The 21910-nt window shown below is 45.1% G+C and overlaps 1 protein-coding gene and 1 long non-coding RNA gene across 3 annotated transcripts; both read right to left on the bottom strand.

The window, feature by feature from the left end:
• Window positions 1–335: 335 nt before the first annotated feature.
• Window positions 336–2816, bottom strand: LOC134024262 (uncharacterized). The gene is made up of 3 exons (XR_009930868.1): window positions 2669–2816; window positions 2427–2503; window positions 336–640 (listed from the first exon to the last, which is right to left on the bottom strand). It is a non-coding gene; the product is annotated as an uncharacterized LOC134024262 (long non-coding RNA).
• Window positions 2817–5087: 2271 nt separating this feature from the next.
• On the bottom strand, window positions 5088–9365 carry eny2 (ENY2 transcription and export complex 2 subunit). Of its 2 annotated transcripts, none has more exons than XM_062465040.1 (5): window positions 8992–9365; window positions 6225–6302; window positions 5917–5987; window positions 5602–5676; window positions 5088–5319 (listed from the first exon to the last, which is right to left on the bottom strand). In XM_062465040.1, the coding sequence occupies exons 2-5, from the start codon at window positions 6290–6292 to the stop codon at window positions 5243–5245; spliced, it is 291 nt and encodes a 96-aa protein (XP_062321024.1). In that variant the 5' UTR covers window positions 6293–6302; window positions 8992–9365; the 3' UTR covers window positions 5088–5242. The 2 variants fall into 2 exon arrangements, with proteins under 2 accessions (XP_062321024.1, XP_062321023.1); XM_062465039.1 differs by lacking the exon at window positions 8992–9365 and adding an exon at window positions 6794–6946.
• Between the last annotated feature and the right edge of the window lie 12545 nt (window positions 9366–21910).

Raw genomic sequence — 21910 nt, 5'->3', positions numbered from 1 at the left:
TTTCAGGAACTCATTTCACACGTATATAATGTACTGAGAAGCAAATCATGGAATTTGCTTTACTGAATCTTTAAGACTTCAACTTTTGTTTTCATAAATATCCTTGTAAAAATACGTCAAAAACTAATGTTTGGTTATTCAGAGTTATGTAAGATGTTCTATTTCTGAGCTCTGTGTGTTTGGTATGTTGAAGTCAGAACAAATTTAACAAGAACATGAAATTAGCAAAAACTTGCGGTCTCCAAAAATCTTCAGATATTGTAAATATAAGCAGCTGAGAAGGATTTTATTAAAGGTCAACATGTTGACTTTATTTTCCGTATTGCAATTTTTTTTAACTAACGTCTGCTTTCATTCAGCTATGTTTACAGTAATTGCGATTCATAATTGATTTAAATGTTATGTTGCCTTCTTGAGGATATGGCAATAAAATTGTCCATAAAAATGCCCTTGTTTCAGCTGGGCAAAATGAGGATTCTAACAGAGAGCAGTCAACATGGCCGCTCCATGTCTTAAATAATGCAGGGTTGCTGGGCCTTCGGTGCTGAGGCAGGATATCATGTGTTGAGCTTCACACCTCTCCCGGGTCCCATCCCCGATGTATAGGCCCATTAAGGGTTGCCATGGCTGCCGTCACATCCTGTGACAGAGCGGGCCGTGATTTAGGGTGGCACTCAAATTCCACCTCTCCCCCTCTATCTGTAAAAAGACAAGGACTCGGACCAAGTCTAGACCAGCAGCAGAACTAGGAGCAGAAAGTTAAAGTCCGGACCAGGACCTGTTCTGCCTGCTTATAGTGATCCAGCTGACACAGTAAAGTCCTGTTGACATTTTCCAAGAATTTCCAGATTTCCCTGATGACATATTCTTCGAAACACCCCAAACCCCATACCTCCTAGCTCCCACCCCGCACCCCCCAACCCAATCCTGACCTGGCCCCCACATCGGTATGGGGGGACAACCATTGTTTCACTACGAGGAGCCTGGGTTTCTGTGTGTGTGCGAGCAGCTGGCCCCTAGGGGCCAGACAGCAGAGGAGAGGCAGGGCCGGGGCTCCTGTGATCCTGCCTGTTTGCACAGCCACCGTGGGCTCCTTTGATCACACGGCTGGGGAGCGGGGGGTCGTGTGGCGCTGTCGAAGGTCAGCTATATATTACACTCCTAAAAGTGATTACTGAAATTCTTAAGTGAAACCATTCTGCTGCCAGGGTGTGCTCCCATCCCCCGCAGCGCTGCCTGGGCCTCCCAGGCCCCCATAGAGACCTTCACCCTCTACCCCACCACCCTGCTATCCTAACCCTAGTGCACTTCTACTCTATTTCCTAGAACCATGATACACCCACTGGCCCAGCCCCTAGTACCCTGACCCCTAGTATCCCAGGATTCCAAGCCCACTAGTACACCAGCCCCTAGAACCCAAGTTCCCTAGCCCCTAGTACCGCAGCCCAGAGTACCCCTGCCCCTAGAACCTTAGTCCCCTAGTCCCTGGTACCCCAGTCCCTAGTACCTCAGCCCCTAGTAGCCCTGATACTCATCCCCTCAGCCCTTAGTACGATGGTATTCCAGCCCCTAGTACCATAGTACATCATAGTGCAACCCAATCCCCAGCCTCCACTCTGCTCCCCTCCACACTTGTGTTTTCCATCAGGCAGGGAGCCCCTGCATGGAAACAAAGCCTATCAGGTTGCAGCATCGCCAGGGGTAGACCGAAAAAAGTTGAATGTCAGGAAATAGAAATATGCACACACTTCAAAGGGCAGGGGCAGCAAATTAAGGGTTAGGCATTGGACACGACAGTAAGTGGCCCGTACATCAGAAGCAGGTAAACAGTGTCTGGTCTGTGTTTGGGGAGGGGGGGGGGGCTCTGCGTCTCCCCCCTCTTTCCCCAGACTGTGGCCCCCCAGTCTCCGGCAGCCACCCTGGGGGTCTTGCACTTAAACAGCTCAATGCAATGTTTCTGATCGAGCAAATAATTACATCAATTCAGTTGTAATGGTTGTTACTAAACACCAGCACCCACCCAGCCCCATCCACCTCCCAACCACCCCACCCACCTCCAAAGTGGTGCTAAATCTCACTCCAGCCGGAGATCACTGAAGGACAGAGTAGATGTAGGCTTTCATTCAAACATAGAGACAGACTAGTATTTAATAACTAATGAGCAACTTAATTTGGAACATTTACAATAGCAGTTTCCTACAAGCTCCCTAATAATTAGTTTTAAGAGAGAGAGAGAGAGAGAGAGAGAGAGAGAGAGAGAGAGAGAGAGAGAGAGAGAGAGAGAGAGACAGAGATTACCATTTCTTCTCCAAGTCCACCAGAGTTGAGATGAAGCCAACATGAGCTAAACAAGAATTATGTGAAGTCATGCTCTATGAAACTTTATACACATTTGATGATCATTACCTAAGATTGCTTTGTGTTACCTTTGGCAGCACGGCCTTGGCTCCCAGACGAAGAGTGAATGATGTATTTCCTCCTATTTATTATTTACACTAGGCTACTGAGAGAGAGAAACAGAGACAGTGAGAAAGAAACAGGAAGAGAGAAAAGGGGGGGTAGACTTGAGTACTGTTGCCAGAAACAACATAGTAGACCTCGCTCTTTGCCTCACAAGTGTGTAGAAGTGTCCCCGGGGGACCCAGCAGGGTCCAAATACGTTCCTGACCTCTAAGACCGCTCCGAGTTTCACACTCCGACTTCTCAGACCTTCCCTTCCTCGAGAAACGGCACTGAGCGCAAATGGAGGCTTCAGAAAGAGTCACCACCCCGTGTAGCATGTCTCATAAATCTGGGAAAACAGGATTTGAAGAGAATTTCATGGAGCACAGCCTTTACACCGGCTGACAACAGAGTCAACTGTGTGCAGGGTCTGGCAGGAGTTCTGTCGGGGACATGCTGGAACATGCTGGCCATGCTGTCATTGACTCTGCTTACTTATGTAATACTATGGTCCAATATGTAGAAACGAATGATGGGAAAACATACATTACATCTAGATACGTCAAACAGACGATCTATTCATGTATATGCAAACAGTTAAGCTGCAGGAAAAGAACATACAGTAGAGTAAATACCGTATTCAAATTGTTTCGATACTTTGATACCAATCAAAGGCAAACCAAGCTGTTTTACATGGGCATTCTTATTATGCTTAGATTGCTTATGGTTGGTAAGTTTACTACTGGTCAGTTCTGCAATGTGTTTCTGGTCCTGCTCTGGTTGTCAAGTGAGAGAACGGTCCCTTCAAATGTACCTTTGAGACTCAACATAAAGGACCACACTTTGGCCCCTCAGCAGTATTGACACAGCTGCTGTCACGCTGACATGATACGATTTCAGGGGTACTGAACACACTTCCACACACACTCAGATCCATCTCGTACACCTCCACACACGCACACACTCTTCCAGAATGTTTTCCCTCTTTCTTCCACATATCACTGGGCACTGCTCTGGCCCAGCTTGAGGGTGACATCAGTAGGATGAGGTCACCACAGCGCTTTGTTGCTCTCTGCTTTATGGGGGCTCGGACAGACAGACGCTGCCTAACAGGATGCCACCAAACAGCTCGCGGATGGTTACTCACACACACACACACACCAACACATGACTAAAGCTCACATGACCTATTCAAGTAGAGGAATACACCGCCATAGCCTGGATTCACAGAGGAGCAGCAGTTTTTAGTACAGCCTGACAACACACACTGGAGATAGATCGAACTGGATGACCTTCCAAGATAGGCTGGGTCTGTCTGTCTGTCTGTCTGTGTGTGTATTTGGGTGGGTGGTTTGAGATAAGGAGGGCCTGTGGTGAGTGTGGGGATGCTGAGCTGAAGATTAGGTTGTGGGTGTTTTGTTCATGTGTTTGCGTGTGCTGTAGTCAGTCTCCCCTACATGCAGTATGTCACCATGTTGTCACGTGGGCGGGTGATGTCATAAAAGGTCCTTGGGCTAAGCAAATAACCGGTCTTTCCACAGTTCACTGTTAGCAGGCACGTGTGGTACACCTCACTCACTACCCACTAAGGCCCTGCTGGTGTCGAGGGGAGGCTGGACTTGAGTTCACGGTCCGTCCAGCCAGTAATCTACATCTAGTAGAATAACCTGGGAGGAGGGTAGAGGAGGGAGGGAGCAGACAAGTTCACACCAAACGTAACAGTTCCTACGAAGATCACCGGGCGTGTAGTAGACTGTCGGTGAAGAGCAGACCACAATGTGACTTTTACTGACTTGATAGGTTTGCACAGTTGAGCTCTATGTGGAGTGTGACAGAAAGCATCCTGAACTGAGCAGGCTGTAGAATAACAGGCCGTATTGTACTTAGAGGTCACGGCTAGACGTTTTACAGATTTTTCTCCCAACTCATCACGCCACGGTGTAACTTTCGTTTCCTGCTGCCGGCCCGGGTGAAAGCCCCCCCGGGGAACACTTGCGTGCACGTGTTCACTTCACACGCAGCGCTCGCTGGCGCTTGGAACAATCCCACCGCCGTTTCTGGAAGGCCGGATTCGTCCCTCGGCGCATCCCACATGAGCTTTCTCTCCCCGTGAACAGGGTCACTCATGTTTATCTTTATATGATCTCCCCCCTCCCCTTCCTCGCCTTCCCTCCCTCCCCGACAGAAACCCTATGTTATTCCAGGAAGCCAGGCAGTGGCAGGGGTTGTCAATAAGGGAGCTGCTATGTTTGGATTAAAGCACTAGGGATGTGTCATTCAGTCAGAGCACAGGCCCATCTCAGTGCTACGGAGCAGTGTGTTTCATGTTGCCATGGCAAATGGCCCATACAGTCGTATGTTTTATGTAGAGGATTAAAACCTTGGACTTTTTCTGCACCTCCTAACAAAACATTTTGTCACTGCCATTCCCTGACTTGTTTTCTACATCCAGTCTCATTCTGTGTGTCAAAACAAACCATTAGAGAACATATAGTTGTCTTTCCAGAGTCCTTTTAAGTCCAGTCCTTTAAAAGCCTTGTTGTCACTGTTCAAGTCAAGTTCAAACTTCGCTTTACTCTGGGATAAGAGCATAATAGCTTTCCTGAAACACACGATTCCTCCAATTCAAATTACTGCAAAGTGTGTAAAACAAACAAGGTCTTTAATGAACACGAATCAAACAATCAATTTACAAAAAATCATCATGATGAAATATAGCAACACAGGACCTCATTATGATACAGGGACACTAAGCTCTCCGGCTCCAAGTAAACATGACAGAACGTTCAGAAACGTCCACTCAGCATGTGGCGTGCTGGGCTAGGAAGGCTCTGATTCGCTGAAGCAGCTCCTTCTTTACACTGTCAGGCACCAGAGCTGGAGACAAACAGATCAAATCAACTTCATTTAAACAATGTTTCTAAATGTCATATTTTCCCCATCACACACGCATATGAATGTTTGTCTTTACAGGCCAATTGCTGTGTTGTAAAAACAGCTCCTAATAACCACTTTGTGATGGTAACATGACTTTCTATGCACATGCCCTAAACCAGGTGGACATGTCCTCCTGACTGTGACCATGGTTACGTGATTGACCCCAGAGGTTTAGTGGGAAGACAGACAGGCATCCATTTTGAATATCCATTCATTGTTTACCTCTTCCTTTAGGGGTGATCTCTACCACCAGATCCTCCACAGTGACATGCTCCAGTCCCTTCTCCTTAATCACATCTGCAACACAGATGACAAGCAACGTTAGCTTAACGTGTGTGAGCAGACTAGGCCAAGCTGGCCTGTTATAGTTACGGTAGAACTATACATACGACTGCCAACTCTAAAGTATCTCAAGTCTTTGGTTTGGTCTTGTCTCGAACTGTTGGTCCATAGAAATGCACTGAGTGTTTATGTGAAAGAAAAACCTCACTGGTTGGTCAAAGTGGGCCACGCTGGTACTGGAACGTGCAAGTTTACCTTTGCAATGGGCTCTCATCTGGTCTTTCCAGCCGCACTCAGTCAGCTTAGCTCTCAGCAGCTCCTTCAGTCTGGGAAACCGCAGGGACAACACAAATTATACATTACAATCACGTTTTAAGGTGGAAGTTAAAATATAATGTCTTTCCCGCGACCATAATTAATTTAATTAAATTTTAAAGCACTTGGATTAATGAAGTGCTTCAAATCTAGCCAGCTCATTATAAACCTGCTGAAAGATTCGTGTAAAGTAGCGTCGTTTGATAACATGGCATTTGTAGCTAAGCCGGATGTGATATTATTCTTACCTCTCCCGCTCTCCCATTTCTGTTAGCTTCTGATTAATTGTTGCTCTCATTCTGGAATCTTTGCTCATATTCTTCAACCTGCGTGACGAAGAAACCAGATAGCTAAGATAGTTGGCTATAGCTATCCGCCATGGAGCTAGCAAGCTACCTGCATCTTTGACTAATGCTTCGAGCTAACTGGCAAGCAGCTGGCTGGGTCAGACCCGATTAAATTAAGATAGGGTGAACTATTTAGCTCTACTAAATTTACAATACAGTAGGTGGATGTGTTAAGTGCAATTTGTAACGTTACGTTAGTTGGTAAGATGTATGACGAGTTTGCTAGGTTAGATACTACAAGACAGTTAGCTAGCTAGCTCTGGCTAACAACAAACTAACAATGACTAGCTCATTTAGCACCTTCCTAAATCTGACATGATAAAATGCTAACGCCTGACTAGCTAGACTGCTTTGACACAGCCTCAGACTGCAAAACAGATCTAAATTAACATCAGTTGGTAGCCACATCATTATAATAACATTAGAGCATTAGAGCGTATACGATCATTAAAAAAACAAGCTGAACCTACCCAAAACTGTAGACGAAATGTGCATAATGTGGCTATATCTACCACATTAGCTGAAGTGGACCGAAGGGTTCCTACCATAAACAATTTCCCGAAGGAAACCAAGATTATGAAGAAGGTTCCTAAGCACCACTGTCGCTTTACCACAAGGCGGCGACGTTGGTTAATTCTACGCAGCCCTTAAAGTCCCATAGGCGTTTTTTTATTATTTTTTTATCTATGCGTACGAGTTAATCATGTTGTGAGAACAACTGACACACAATAATTACGCGCACTACTCATTTATCAAGTGGGAACAAGTTAATGTCAGCATAGTAAAGGTAAGTTGAAATTCCGAGGTGAAAATAAAAACTGATTTGTTGAGTTCTCAGTGCTCTCAGGGTTGAGTGCATCTGAAGTAACAACAAAATAGACCCATTGATTCCTCTGACTTAACCCTCGTGCTGCCTTCGGGTCACATGACCCAAAGGTTCATAACGAACCATCGTTGTGTTTACCCAATTTTACCCAATACAAAAACAAATTAAAATAATTTTCTTTTAACCTTTGCAATGTGGGGGGTCTGAGACAGCCTAGCTGTTAAAAGAAAATGCTTCACTGTCTTTGTATGCGGTAAATCTGTCGCAATACGACGGTGGGTCACAATGACTGATGGGTCAGAATGACCCGAAGATAACACAAGGGTTAAAAAGTAACTGGCATCTTCAAAGTCAACAGAACCCATACTGTGGTGGTTTGATAATGCCGGTTCAATTCCCGGCTGTGCAAAATGACGTTGTGTCCCTGGGCAAGGCACTTCACCCTACTTGCCTTGGGGGGAATGTCCCTGTACTTACTGTAAGTCGTTCTGGATAAGAGCGTCTGCTAAAAGACTACATGTAGATATATGGACACAGACATATCTCTCATCATTTTTAGGTGGGTGTACGGTCAGTTGTCTCTTCAGAGGTGGGCATCTGGTAAATTCCTCTCCTCAGATGTGGGAATATGCTGAATAGCCTACCTGTGTATTCGCAGCACTACACCACTGCTCCTGCCAGTCACCTGCCAGCTGATCTGAGTGATCCTATTGCTGGAACATTAGCTCCCTTACATCAATCAGGAAGAGTCTATTAATTGTGTCTGACTCCTCACACCTCAGCTCAGTAATGGAAAGTTTGTGGATTGTTGCAGTGCAAGCATTGTTGAGGCAAAACTTTCCTTATCCAGTAGTCAGACATTAGTGAACAAAGAGGTTACTGAAGCCAAGGTTGTCTAACTTCGAGCCCACATAATTAACAAGTCTGGACATTCTTTGTTGGAAGTTCTATGTTTCACATTATTAAACCCCAAGTTTCAGAAAACCAGGGCTTTTGGGCCTTATTATGTGTTATTTTAAGGAGCCACTGACAAACGATTACTGCTACTCTGCTTAGCTGCAGTTTAATTAAATCCATTTTTGACTCCTGGGACCCCTGAACTAGTTTTAATTGCCTGTGTTTTATTGACTTTAAAGTAGCCTCTAGCACAGCTGAACCCTCTGTAAATTGACAAGCAGTTAGCATTGATATTCCTAGTGCAAAGCACAAAGACAGAAGAATCTGCCAAGGTGGATAATGAGGACGTTCACATGCTGTTCACCTTAGAATCTGTTCTCTCAAACAGTGAGGTATTTAAAACGGTCGGTAGGCCTACTTCTCTGCGGGGGAGCTCAGAACAAAATTGTCATGGTCAAATAGGACATATGTCTTTGCTGGAGTGCATGTTGTCTGCCTGAGGAGAGAGGAGCCGGAGACTGAGAAGCAGGTCAATCCATGTTGCTGTATGACAGGGTGATTGACAGGTTAGCTGCCCAACAAGCTAACAAGCTCCCTTGTCAGTGGGTCAGCCTGACCAAACACCTGTGTGTATGAGCGTGTGTGTGTGTCTGTTGAATAGAAACAGAGACAGCTGTCCATCTCTGAACTTAATAACCTGCTGGCTATCTGACAGTGTATTTAGCAGGTTAGTTTCCCTCTCAATCAAATTACGATTCAGCTTCTCGTAATTAAAAACGAAACATGTCAGTGTTTTCATCAAATTGTTTGTGCGTGTGTCACAGTAGACGTCAATGGTCACTGCCTGCTGCCAATACTCTCCACCATCCCTCTGAAACTGTCCTAATCTCACCAATCTGACCCCCCCCCCCCCACACACACACACACACACAACATCCCCTCCACCTGCTTTTCTGAAGAGAAGGAAGAGGAGCAGGGTGCCTAAGGAGGTGTCTCCACAGCCCGCCGACCAGAAGATCATACGAGCAGGAGGAGCATCCTTCCAGGAGAAAGCAGAGGAAGTGTCTTCCGTCTGTACGCTTCCAGACTTCTATGGTTGAAGCGTGAAGTTCAGTAGAGGACGGAACGTGGAAAAGAGGGAAGGAGGAAACCACTGAAACACTTAATCCTCCCGGAGCGTCTGAGGGTTGCAGAGGATATAACGTCTTAGTCCAAGCGCATTCAAGAGGACAGAACCCAGAATAAAACAACAAATCTAACTTGCATGAATCCTTAGAACCTCGATAATAAATGATCTCAAACGGTTAGACGTCAAAATATACCATCCTCGACAAAAGAAAACAATTCAATTCACAGGAAGTCACCTGTTCTCTGCAGCTCTGGTTCTTCTTCTGTGGTTGGGGTTGCAGAGCACTCAGGGCTGATGGCGGGCAGCTGGCTGGCTGTTAACAGGGTTTAACGAGGCCAGCCTGCCAAGTACCTCGAGCCCAAGGTGTTTTCTTAGTAATTGTGAGCTGTAGCCTGCATCCTAGGTGTCACAGGCCCCTACTGCCAACACAGTGGTGCAGGAGAATGCTGCTTCCTTACAACATTTGTGTACTAGATCCAGTAGTGTATATACTAAATGTTGTGAGTATACAACTGTAGACGTGTGTATATTAGATGTTATGTGTATACTAGATGTTGTGTGGCTCATGCAAAAGACATTGCTGTGTGGATACTAATTCTGCTGCGTGTATACTAGTCCTTGCTGTGTGTGTGCTGATTCCTGCGGTGTGTGTGCTGGTTCCTGTTGTGTGTGTGCTGGTTCCTGCTGTGCCAATGGCAGATGCTGCTGTGTATACCATCAAGATGCCAAGTAGTGGGATGAACAGGAAGCAGGGGGTGGAAACCACCTGCGAAAGACTCACTGTTAATCAGCCCACTAATGACCTACTGCTTTGTAATTTGGTGACTAATTCATAATTAACAGAAGAGCATAACTAATGTGAACTATTGTTACCATGGAGAGGGGCCCCCAAACCAAGGCACATAACCTTAGTACGGTAATCATCCTCACCCACTGATCTTCTGTGAAGTAAATCTGACGACGGGATGATTATGCATGCGAAGAACAACCTATTGTTTTCAACTGGGAAGGGAAATGTTACTTTGGAGTGACTTCTCCTGTCCTTTCATCTCCTGTCCCCTTCATTTTCCTCTCCTTCATCTTCTCTCCTCCACTCATAACTGTCTTTTACACAGAATAAATTAAGTTTTCTAAGTCAATCATTCTTTCTTTAGATTATTCGGTCTCTCTCTCTCTCTCTCTCTCTCTCTCTCTCTCTCTCTCTCTCTCTCTCTCTCTCTCTCTCTCTCTCTCTCTCTCTCTCTCTCTCTCTGTAAATGACTACTAGCAATGTTTTATTTTGATAATCCTGTTTCCTACTTTTTTTCCTATTTTACTTGACTTTTATTTTGGCATCGTGTTGTCTGCACACGTGATTGATCGCTCACACACACTTGTTCAATAGAGGATGCGAGAAGTCACGTTGCAGGACGGTGCATGTTTGGAGCCAGAGATTTGAAGTTAAGCTAACGGCGGCGGCCTTCCCGGGATTACTACCTTATAGCACCCTTTAATGTGCGGAGCGAGGTGTGTTGTTCATTGTAATTGTATTTCATGTGAATTCATTGCCTGTAATAACTTTGTCTGTCACACTGTTAGCCACGTATGCTAAAGTGCATTATTTGTATCTAAGGCTAAATTGCCTTTGTTATTTCCCTCTTTAGTTTTCACGGTGTCGGTGTTGGTGCTATGCACACTCGTCTAAAATAAAGTACACCCGTCTGGAAACACTCCCAAGCCTGTTTATTCCAAGTTGAAGGGATGCTACGCTCTCTCTCTCTCTCTCTCTCTCTCTCTCTCTCTCTCTCTCTCTCTCTCTCTCTCTCTCTCTCTCTCTCTCTCTCTCTCTCTCTCTCTCTCTCTCATTTCCTGCTAATCGTCCACTGCCAAAGGCTCTTCATTACTGCAAACACAGCAGCCAGCCAGCCAGCCAAGCACACACACACACATTACTCAGATCAGGGTGGGCCAGTGTGCTACAGCCTCTGCCAGCCGAATGCTGACCTGAAAGAGATGGGCTGAGCAAAAGAGAGAGAGAGAAATGGAAGGAGAAAGGGAGAAATAGAGAGAGCGGGAGCAATGGAGAGGGAGACAGAGGTGTGAGTGCTCCCTGATTTTTAGCTGAGTTCTGTATCCTGCGCTGCACTGAGTTCATTAGCCGAGAAGGAGCCAGCTCTGATAAATGGCCCACTTGGTGATACACATCTGTCACTGTGCCCACTGAATCACACACACACACACACACACACGTACATTGGAAATTAAAGATGCTGTGTCAGAGTGTTTTCTGCAATGAATGGCTGTGTGGCTGCATTCAGGCAAGTGTGTGTGTGTGTGTCACGACATGAAGTAGCAGATCTTCTGTTAGCCACTAACAGGAGACACGACCACACCTTGTCATTCATCACCACGGTGATGAGCCCAGACATCCCATAATTCACAACCACTGTCTCTAGAGAGTGACAAATAGCCACCATTTGCATTAATATACGCAACAGCATCAATCAATGCTCACATTTGCAGCTAAGGGACTATAAACCATGCCTTGGTCTTCCATGTAGAACATTACCAGTGAAAAGAATGGCACCATAACATACTGTTTACACAAACATTATATGAATAATGCTTTATGAATGATGACTTACCTATCACTAAATATATGTTTTATACCATAGATTCAGCATGTAGGGTGACATGATGTTGTTTTGCTGAGATGCTGAGACCAGTCTACTGGAATTTCAGTGAGAGGCCAGGTAAACAGAAACTAGAGCCACAGTCCACCCCAGGACCCAGCCCAGTTAGTCAACACCGGATTATAATCTGTGCAAAGAGAACCCAGCCCAGTTAATTACAGTTTTTTTTTCAAATGCTTACACAACATTTTTTTACTTCTCTTTTTTTCAAAACTTAACACACAAATCCAACAACTGCACACCCAAAATGCAAAATACCTCACTTCTCTTGCAAAATGAAGCACTGCATTCAAAATATCACAAACAGGTCTCAAAAGCACACATTTGTCTCATGTTGCAAACACTTTTGCCATTATATTACATTTTTGGATATATCATATACACAGTTATTCAAAACCTAAAGCTCTTCTTTCATGAGCTCCTTTGTACATTTCTTTACAAGATTGAAAGTACAGTAAATGGCAGAGATGATGAAAAAATTATGGTAAACACGAAAACAAGATTGAAACCAAACTTATTTTTTTACTATAAGCATTTGTGGTTGTGAATACAGTATTACACAGTACAAAAGAAAGAGTGTAGTAGGACAGAAACCAAACCTAATTTTGAAAAAGGTGATTACGGAATGGTGTCTGTGTGTGCCATGAACTGTAGCATACAGTAATATATACTATTTTCTCCAATATTGTCAGAATGTCTTCTTACAGTCACTGTACTGTTGCACGGTATGATACAGTGTAGCGGGGTTTGCTAGTTTGAAGATAGAAATACTTAATGTATCATAAAGTCTCGGGGCACCACCCTAATATTGGTTTAGGACATTAGGGAATCCTATGTTTACTATGTAATAATCAGTCTCATCTTTAGGAATGAATTCGTTCTAAGTGTAGAGCCAATCGTAACATCAGTGAACACGCACGTCAAAATATCTTTACAATGAATTTATTCAAGTAAGGTAAAGAGATCTTATGAACAAGTTGGATTATGGGTTTGATATGAGAGATTGGTTTCAATGAACAGAATGAAATGGTCTAACTTAAAGAAAGACAGAAATTGTACAGTCAATGATTACATCCTTACAAATCATAAACAGAGCTCACGCCAATGCCATGTCGAGGAGGAAAGAGCGTTAGCCATAGTTACGTTTGATCAGGGGTTGATCAATGATGTTGAGGGCGGTTTGCGCCAAAGGTCCATTTGAAGAATCTGAAGTCACAGCACGGCTGCGCTGGGTCATGTGACTGAGTCTGCGGGATCTCAGTGAAGTCACATTTGGAATTGCGTTTTTGGTTCTTCTGTTGAAACGTCTAGATAGTGACGCGTTCACTATGAAGTTGAATCTCAGGAAAAGCTTGGTGACGTCCTTTGGAACGCAAATCCTGATGGCGTTCATGCCATGGTTGGTTTCGCTGGAGTCAGAGATTGATGGTCATCTTAGGGCTTTATAGTTCAGAGTTCGAGGGAGGACCTGTCTGGGGTCAGATGTGGATTGGGGGAAGCTGGGTTCTCAACTCCCCCCTCCTTCCTTCACACCTACCAAAGGTGTGATCTGATCTCTGGCTGGTTCATTCGATTGTTCAAATATTGTTCTGGACATCTTGGTACAGTTACAAAATATAGTTGAATGATTGTTTTGTTATGATAGCTTTGTGTAGATACCAAGAATGACGTGGTTATCTTTCAGGAAGAAGGAGTTGTTACTAGAATCAAGATTTCAGTGAACACAACATTAAAACAAAGTAACAAACATGACACAAATATCCCTCTCATAATTCTCCACCTTGTACTCTTGTGGTAAAGGTGAAGTCTCAAGAACTTTCCTCAAAAGTTCTGATCAAGGTATGTTCTTTGTTCAAATCGCCGCCGAAACGGATAGCAAATGGTCGCTGGAGACGTGTTGTCTAAATCAGGCCCTTTGAAGCTTGCAAGCAGCAGGAGGGCTGATTAGGTAGATTAGGGAGGTCCCCCCCCATTCTATGGTTCCTTTGCATCGGCGTTTGGTGGGTAATCAGCATACTGAGGGTGTCACGAGGGCTGATTAGGTTTGTCTGATGTGATTGAATCACTTTTCAGGTGTGGCAAGATGTTGGCTCCGTGTGGTCTGTTGACCTCACTACAACAGTAATCCACCAGACTGACCAATCATGCAGTGCACTGCAGTCAATGGATGCATGGGTGCTAAAATATGTTTGTGTGTAGTATACCGTGTGTTGTGCTGAAACAGCTATTATGTGTACATTAGAACATGTGTATATTACAGTATATTGTTACATACCTGTTATCTTTTCTACAGTAAAGGTTCAAATTATACCCACCACTGTAAATCAACTCAAATTAGGCTATTTATAGGCCTATTCTAAAGCCATGATTGGTTGGTGTTGAGTAAAGCAATGAGTGTTTGCACATGTGAGGAGTTAGTGTAAGGTACTGATGAATTAGTGGCATTTTTTGGCAAGGAAATCAAGATGCTTCCTGTTAGAATTTTGTGTGTTACGTGGAGAATTGTGTGTTGTGTTTTGCAAAAAGTGTTTTATGAAATTGAAAACTGAGTCAAAGTGTGCGTATGGTTTTGCAGATTTGAGGTGTGCTTCTGGTGTTTGAGTGTCAGGTTTCAGAAGTTGTGTGAAAAGTAAGGAATTTTTGTGTAAGCATTTGAAAAAACTGTAACAGAAAATGACACCCTGATATGAGGTTTACACCAAACAACATGATTTTCCTTTGCTGCTGTAAACATTTGTCTTTTCTTCAGACATCAGCGATGTGTTTTGTTCAGCAGTGAGATCAGTCACTTCAGCCTTCCTCTCAGAACGCTCACACGCTGCCCCTCGAGGAGCGGGCCTCAGCGTTGATTGCGGAGATCTTCGATGACAGACAGGTCCTCTGAGTGGTCCAGCCCATCCATCCGTCCGAGATGCGTGCACCCCTCCCTTTGAGCACTCATCCGGAGTGCACACGTGACGTTGATGGGAGAGATGGGCACCACCTCTTGCGGAGTTAAAATGCTTTTCATCACCAACATTAAAGCCCACATCCGTGGTCATCAATGCCTTTTCACAAGCTCCACGCTTCGCAACCATTAAGTAATTGTGAATACACCCCCCCCCAACCCCACCTCCCTTATGCACATGTACAGTGAAGAACCATGCTGCATTTCCGGTTCCCCCCCCCCCAATCCTGATGAAAGCTTGAGTCACTTTGCACTCATGCACTCGCGTTGTCATAGTTACGCTGAAACCGACAATGGGGCCATGAATGGAACGTCAGGGGAAGTTGAAGAAACATACCACGTCCGGCCGTGTCCTTCGAACACTCACACACAAACACTCACACACAGACACGCACAAACACTCACACACAGACACACAAACACACACTCAGACACACGCACACACTCACAGACGTGCATGCCCAGGTTGACACACACATGCAAACACACATAAATAAGTGGGTTTGCAGATGAGGAACATTATTCCCTGAGCCGGTAAAAAGGTTTATGCATTTAAACGTTCCCCATATTTTCCAGAAGCTTTTTATCCTCATTCATAGAATGACACTGTATGCCATTAGAGTTTCTAATGAGATTTTCTGTAACAGAGAACACAATTATTCATTTATTCATTCCAAAAATGTGCATGCAATTTTGTCATTGGTTTTGTTCCACACAATATGATATGTATCTTGAATAGTCCTTTTTCATTCTATGAGTTCCGAAGGCGGAAATAGGCAGAGGCCATGGAGTCTTACTTCCTGTTCTCTACCACTCTTATGTCACTGCAGTGTCCTGTACTGTTCCAACAACAAGCCAATGCATTCTCATGAAAGTTTGCACGACTTTCTATTGGATGGATCGGGAGCTCACTGGGTGAGACCGATCAGAAGAGACAATGACGCCATGTTGAAAACACTGTATAGTAAAGCTGGCAAACTCACCTAATTGGAGTTTAATTAGCTGGCTAGCAGGCAAGTAGATTTTCTCACTGGGAGAATTTAAAGTAAGACTTCACTGCCTCTGCCCACTTCTGCCCTCGCAATGTGCTGGGTGAAAAGAACCTAGTAGAGTGTACAAAACATTCCCTCCGACATCCCTCCTCACTCTGCACCACCAGAAGACCTCATCCCTCCTCACTCTGCACCACCAGAAGACCTCATCCCTCCTCACTCTGCACCACCAGAAGACCTCATCCCTCCTCACTCTGCACCACCAGAAGACCTCATCCCTCCTCACTCTGCACCACCAGAAGACCTCATCCCTCCTCACTCTGCACCACCACAAGACCTCATCCCTCCTCACTCTGCACCACCACAAGACCTCATCCCTCCTTAATCTGCACCACCAGAAGACCTCATCCCTCCTTACTCTGCACCAACACAAGACCTCATCCCTCCTTACTCTGCACCACCACAAGACCTAATCCCTCCTCACTCTGCACCACCAGAAGACCTCATCCCTCCTCACTCTGCACCACCACAAGACCTCATCCCTCCTCACTCTGCACCACCACAAGACCTCCTCACTCTGCACCACCACAAGACCTCATCCCTCCTCACTCTGTACTCACCTTAAGAAACCAAAGACATCACAGTTGGAGTTTCTGTTGATGCTGCCCTCTTCTTTCAACTATTTTGTTTGCTCTGGTTTTGATTGGTTGGTTCTGAGAAGGACTGGTGCTAATACTCTGTCTCAGGCAACAGCACATGCAGTACTGATGTCCTCTGAAAGCTGAGAAAATCAGGAGGAAGGCTGGGCCCATAGAGGCCAGACAGAATGTGCATGTGTATGTGTGTGTGTGTGCTTTTTGACGTGCACATGTGTTTATGTTTGCTGAAGCACATGCTCTTACATCGCTCTCAACACTCTCCAGTGGCCCAGTCTGGTTCATGTTTGGTCACCATCTGCCTCTCCACCATCTAGGGTGTTTGTGTGTGTGTGTATGTGTGTGTGTGTGTGTGTGTAGGGGGGAGGGCATCTAGAAGGGTTCTCTAATGACATGACATGGGGTTGAAACCAGGTGATTCAGAAAGAGAACAACTTCAACCATCTGGGCAGAAGTACCTCAGAATCCACTCCTATAAACTCAAGGACCTGAAAGTCACACTGAGCCAACACACACACACACATACACACACACACACACACACACAAACACACACACAGCAGTTGATCATAAATTCACCAAAAATGTGAAGTGTGCTGTATCTGAGTGTAGACTTCCACTTAATCTTATCATTTTTGATGTGTGTGTGTGCATGTGTGTATGTGTGTTTTCATTTGCCTAAGCACTGCACCACTGACATTAAGCAGGATAATTTCATATTCCCATTATGAGAGATGAATTCTCAGTCTCCAGCTGTCTCGGGGAAGGCTGACGGGCTGAGCTTTCAAAGCTGCGCACCAGACGATCTAAATCGATCGCTCCCCAGCAAATTCACCAGAGAACCTGTCAAAACAATGCCAGTTGGTAGCTTTCTGAGACTGATGGAGCCCGAAAGCTCAAATGAAGATGCAACATTCGTAACATCGCCTTTTCCAAACCGCCACAACTGATGTAGCCAGCTGGGAGAGTAAGCTTTGTTGGCATTTGGATTCAGAGCTACCTGAATCAACACACGTCAACTCAAGTCCAGCGGTGCCAGGAGTGCATTGTAGGTACGCATCTGCGCAGTGTTGCCTCCCTCATGAGAGACTGATCAGCTTAAGAACGCTTCCCGATAGTCCGGAAGGATCTATGGAAGTGCTGTACTAGTCTTACAGTACTCTGGCTTTCTTTCCAAGCTCTGTAAGTCTCTCCTGAGTCAATAATGTTGGCAGCGTACAAGAGAGAGTAAGAGAGAGAAAGAGGTAAAAAGAGGAAAGGGATATGTCATTTCAAAGATGCCTCACTTTGCTTCAGTTTTGACTGTTGGGGGCTTCTGTCATGACACTGCAGTAATATGAACTAGGACAAGTTGTCATGGAGCAGATGACTGGAGAAGACCGTATAACCTTAGCTGTGATTGGTTGTTAATGAGCAGGAGGAGAAGAACGTGAGTGGGTGTGACATTTATCAAAGTCTCTCCGATTAGACCGCCCTGTCTCTCTTTTGTCTAATTTCACATTCAACCCATCCCCATTTACTTTTCCCAAGGCTATGTTCTCTCTCTCTCTCTCTCTCTCTCTCTCTCTCTCTCTCTCTCTCTCTCTCTCTCTCTCTCTCTCTCTCTCTCTCTCTCTCTCTCTCTCTCTCTCTCTCTCTCTCTCTCTCTCTCTCTCTCTCTCTCTCTCTCTTCATGGCAGATGAACGATGTGTCATGGGGGCTGTAGTATACGCTGCTCTACACCACTTGCAGTTTCCATCATCATGTTTACCTAGCAGTGTAAACAAACTAAGGCTGGCGTTAATCATTCTCCCTCCAGCACAGTGTTCAGCAGAACCCCATCAGGGAGACACTGTGTCTGAGCAGGAAACGGCACCTCTATCATCCCTGCCGGATCAACCATGACCCTTTCACTTCACATCCCTTCTTCCTTTCTTCTCCCCTCTCTCTCCCCCCCCCCTTTTCTGTCTGTCTGTCTGTCTGTCTGTCTGTCTGTCTCCCTCTCCCTTCCTCACCTCTTCTCTGTACTCCTCTCCTTTCTGCTTCTCTCCATTAGTCCTTCTGTACGCCATTGATAAGACCACCTTCTGCTCTCGGTAGGGCAGGAGGAGGCAGAAGACGTATCTCACTGTAATGGTAACAACACTAATGTGAATGCATTAGCGAAAACGAGAGAAAGGGGGTGGAACGAAAAAGAGACTGCTCTGCGTTATGAGTTGTAATAAACAATAGATTACATTTTTGTGCAAAATGCAAGCAATATCTGGCTAGTTCTGTCTTTTTGGTGACAATTTGCTTTCAAATGTACAGTGTGTATGTCTGGATATAAGTTCTCTTCCCTTTAACTGAATACCGGTAAGTAACAGTCATAAGAATAGTTTGTGTCGTGGGAATATTAACATTGTAATACAAAAAAGGAAATGTGTTAAGAAATCTTTTAAGGAAGTAAAATGTCGCAGAAAATGTTTGCAAATATTTTTGTTGATGTATACCTAATCCCTAAACGGATGTTTCCGCAGCATGTCTGGTAAGGTTCAGACTGATCCTTCATCTTCCGACCCCAGGGACCAGCAGCATGCAGGACGGATCCATACTCGTCAGACTCAGCGGTCACAGGACAGCAGGCGGGAAATCGTATCAGCCTGACATTTTGTTTGTCACACCATGCCGCAAGGCTCAAGCTCTGCCAGGATCCTCTTTGCATCTCTGCCCCCTCCTCTCCCACCCCTCCATCTTCCCAGTCCTCCTTCTTTCCATGCCTTCAGCCCTCCATCCCTCCAGCTTCCAGCTACACAATATCAATGGGCTTCATGGTACATTGAATATATTGTCTGTTTGTATGTATGTTTTTATAACATACATGTATGTTTGTATAACATACATGTATGTTTGTATAACATACATGGCGAATAAACCGAATTCTGATTCTGATTGTCATGTTGTCTATAGTAAGTGAATACATGTATGTCCCCCCCCCCCCACACACATCCCTTGTGGTGTGGGGGGTTTGAGCTGTCAGCACCTGCCTGGTCGTCGGTCGGCCAACGCTGGACCTGGTCGCGAGTCTCCCGGTCCTGTCCTACATCTATAAAGTTGAACAATGTATTTTGGTGTTTCAAAACCCATTGACACTGTATGACTATGTTTAGCCTGTGTTCTGCTCCTCTCTCTCACCAACCGTCTCTGGAGGAGGGGATCCCTCTCTGAATTTCTCCTCCCAAGGTTTCTTCCATTTTTTCTCCTGTTGGGAGTTTTTCTGGGAGTTTTTCCTTGTCTTCCTTGAGGGTTTAGGTTGGTTGAGGGGCAGTTCTATGGGCAGTTCTATGGGCGTATGTGAAGCCCTCTGTGACATGCTTGCGTGTAAAAAGGGCCATACAAATACATTTGATTTGATTTGATGTCATTGCTCATCAAGAAATATAATGCTAATACTGTAAACATTTCTTTCTTGCCTTTATTGACCTATTGATAATCTGTTAAGAATTGATAATCTGTTAAGCATCTATAGAAGGTAATTCAATGTGCCAGATAATCTGTAAATGACATAGACATTACAAATGAAAGTTCAATGTAAGATATACTTTAGCCTAGTGATGGTCTGTAAAACATCTAAGATATTTTATAGATATTCAATGTTCCACTGGTACAAGTGAGTTGGTTAGTTGAAATGAAACTGAAGATCAGAAATGATACACAGTAAAAAAAAACTTTCAGTTGACTTGTTATTGATAGTTATTGATGAGTAGTGCAAAAACAAATGTTAATTGTGTTTGTTTTATATTGACATTCTCTCTCTTCTTCTCTCTCTCTCTCTCTCTCTCTCTCTCTCTCTCTCTCTCTCTCTCTCTCTCTCTCTCTCTCTCTCTCTCTCTCTCTCTCTCTCTCTCTCTCTCTCTCTCTCTCTCTCTCTCTCTCTCTCTCTCTCTCTCTCTCCTCTCTCTCTCTCTCTCTCTCTCTCTCTCTCTGTCTCTCTGTCATAGTGCTCTTTGCCTCCTCAATGAGGCTGTTGGTCTATTCAGTGGGTATGAGGGTGAGCTCAGAGAGCCAACTATTCAACAACACTCTGCAGCACCCTCTCATCCACAATTATCTGAGAACTCTTGGTAGTCAGTGGTAAACAAACCAAACAGGGGAACTGAATAACACATGTGCGATCTTTCCGTGGTTTTTTGACGATCTTTCGGCTCGTGCTAAAAGGCAGTGCATGCAACACACAACAGTTCGTGTCCATTTCCATCACAACTTCCAATTTCCGTAAAAGTAAAAAAAAGGACCATCGGAATATTTCGAAAAGAGCATTTCCTTTATCTGGATGAATCGTTGGCGAGCCTCTGCTGTCTGTGTTCAAGGCCTCAGCTGCATGTTCATGCTGTCGCTTTATATCCCACGAAGGACACCACTCCACTCTCCCTGAAGGACAGCGCCCATGCCCGGGTCAAGAGGGAGACAGGGGAAAATAGCTGGAGCATGTTTACTGAACTTTCAGATGAAACGTTGGCTTTTAAAATAGATATTATGCTAGGTCTAAAAACCCAGTTTCATTCATTTTCTCTCTCTGGCTGATCCAGGTCCCTAGAGAGCCGGAGCGAGGTACAGTCTGGCAGTCTGCTCGAGACTCCAGGGAGGGGGGGGGGGGGGGGGACCAGACCAGGTGTCCCTGCCACCTGGGTCTCAGTTTCCCCAAGCCCCTCCCGGAGAGGCTGGAGGAGGAGCAGGGTCTGTGGAGGTGTTTGTCCGTACGTGACAGTTGTTTACTGCTAGCGTCATGGATATTAGTGTGTCAGTGATGAACTCATCTCCTGCTGAGCTTCTGATGCAGGTTGACCTTGTGAGCCTGCGAGCCCGTGTCCTCTCGGGAACTTCTAAATCAGGCCTCGCCTGGCAGCACGTGACACCCTACGGAGCGGCGATTCGATCGGCTTGTCAGTGTTGATCATGAAGAAAACGAGCTCAAGGTCGTCATCCCAGTCAGGTACTCATCCCACATCGCTGGTGGACGGTTTTGGCTCCTGCGCCTTGCAGCGTTCCAGGGAGGACGCTGTGTGGCTGAAAGGGAGGAAGGGAGGACAAGAAGAAGGAAGGAGGAGGGAGGAGGTATGGGAATAAGGAAGGACGGGACAGCGGAGACACGTAACAGTAAATCAGGGATATTTCCTCACCAGCATTAAGATCTTTCCAGAACAAGTGTCAGCTGTGCTTTCTGGAGTCGCACAGTAATTGCTATAATGGTTTGTAAACACAGGAACTGTTCCTCTAGCTGCCACGCTCTGTTCCTCTAGCCTACACACACTGTTACACCGGCTAACACGCACTGTTACGCTATCTTAGACACATTGTCACCATCACTTTGAAATGTGCTCCATCACAGCACTTGTGTGCAGAGTACTGCTCCTTTCTCAAACAGAACTCTTGCAGGGCTCTGATGTGTACTATAACAGACACCGAACATATTTCTCCCCTACTCAACACAGCCTGCAGTCTCAAAGTA

This window comes from Osmerus eperlanus, chromosome 7 (genome assembly GCF_963692335.1).
Source record: "Osmerus eperlanus chromosome 7, fOsmEpe2.1, whole genome shotgun sequence".
NCBI classification, from domain to species: Eukaryota; Metazoa; Chordata; class Actinopteri; order Osmeriformes; family Osmeridae; genus Osmerus; species Osmerus eperlanus.
Note: the sequence above shows the minus strand (reverse complement) of the source record. Positions and strands in the feature narration are given on the sequence as shown.

What these genes read in the sequence shown, in the direction of transcription:
- eny2 (XM_062465040.1), bottom strand. Translation starts at nt 6,292, where the DNA reads ATGAGCAAAGATTCCAGAATGAGAGCAACAATTAATCAGAAGCTAACA. An exon ending in GATGAGAGCCCATTGCAAAG is followed by an intron (nt 5,677 to 5,916) that starts GTAAACTTGCAC and finishes TCTGTGTTGCAG; the next exon opens with ATGTGATTAAGGAGAAGGGA. An exon ending in GATCACCCCTAAAGGAAGAG is followed by an intron (nt 5,320 to 5,601) that starts GTAAACAATGAA and finishes GTTTGTCTCCAG; the next exon opens with CTCTGGTGCCTGACAGTGTA.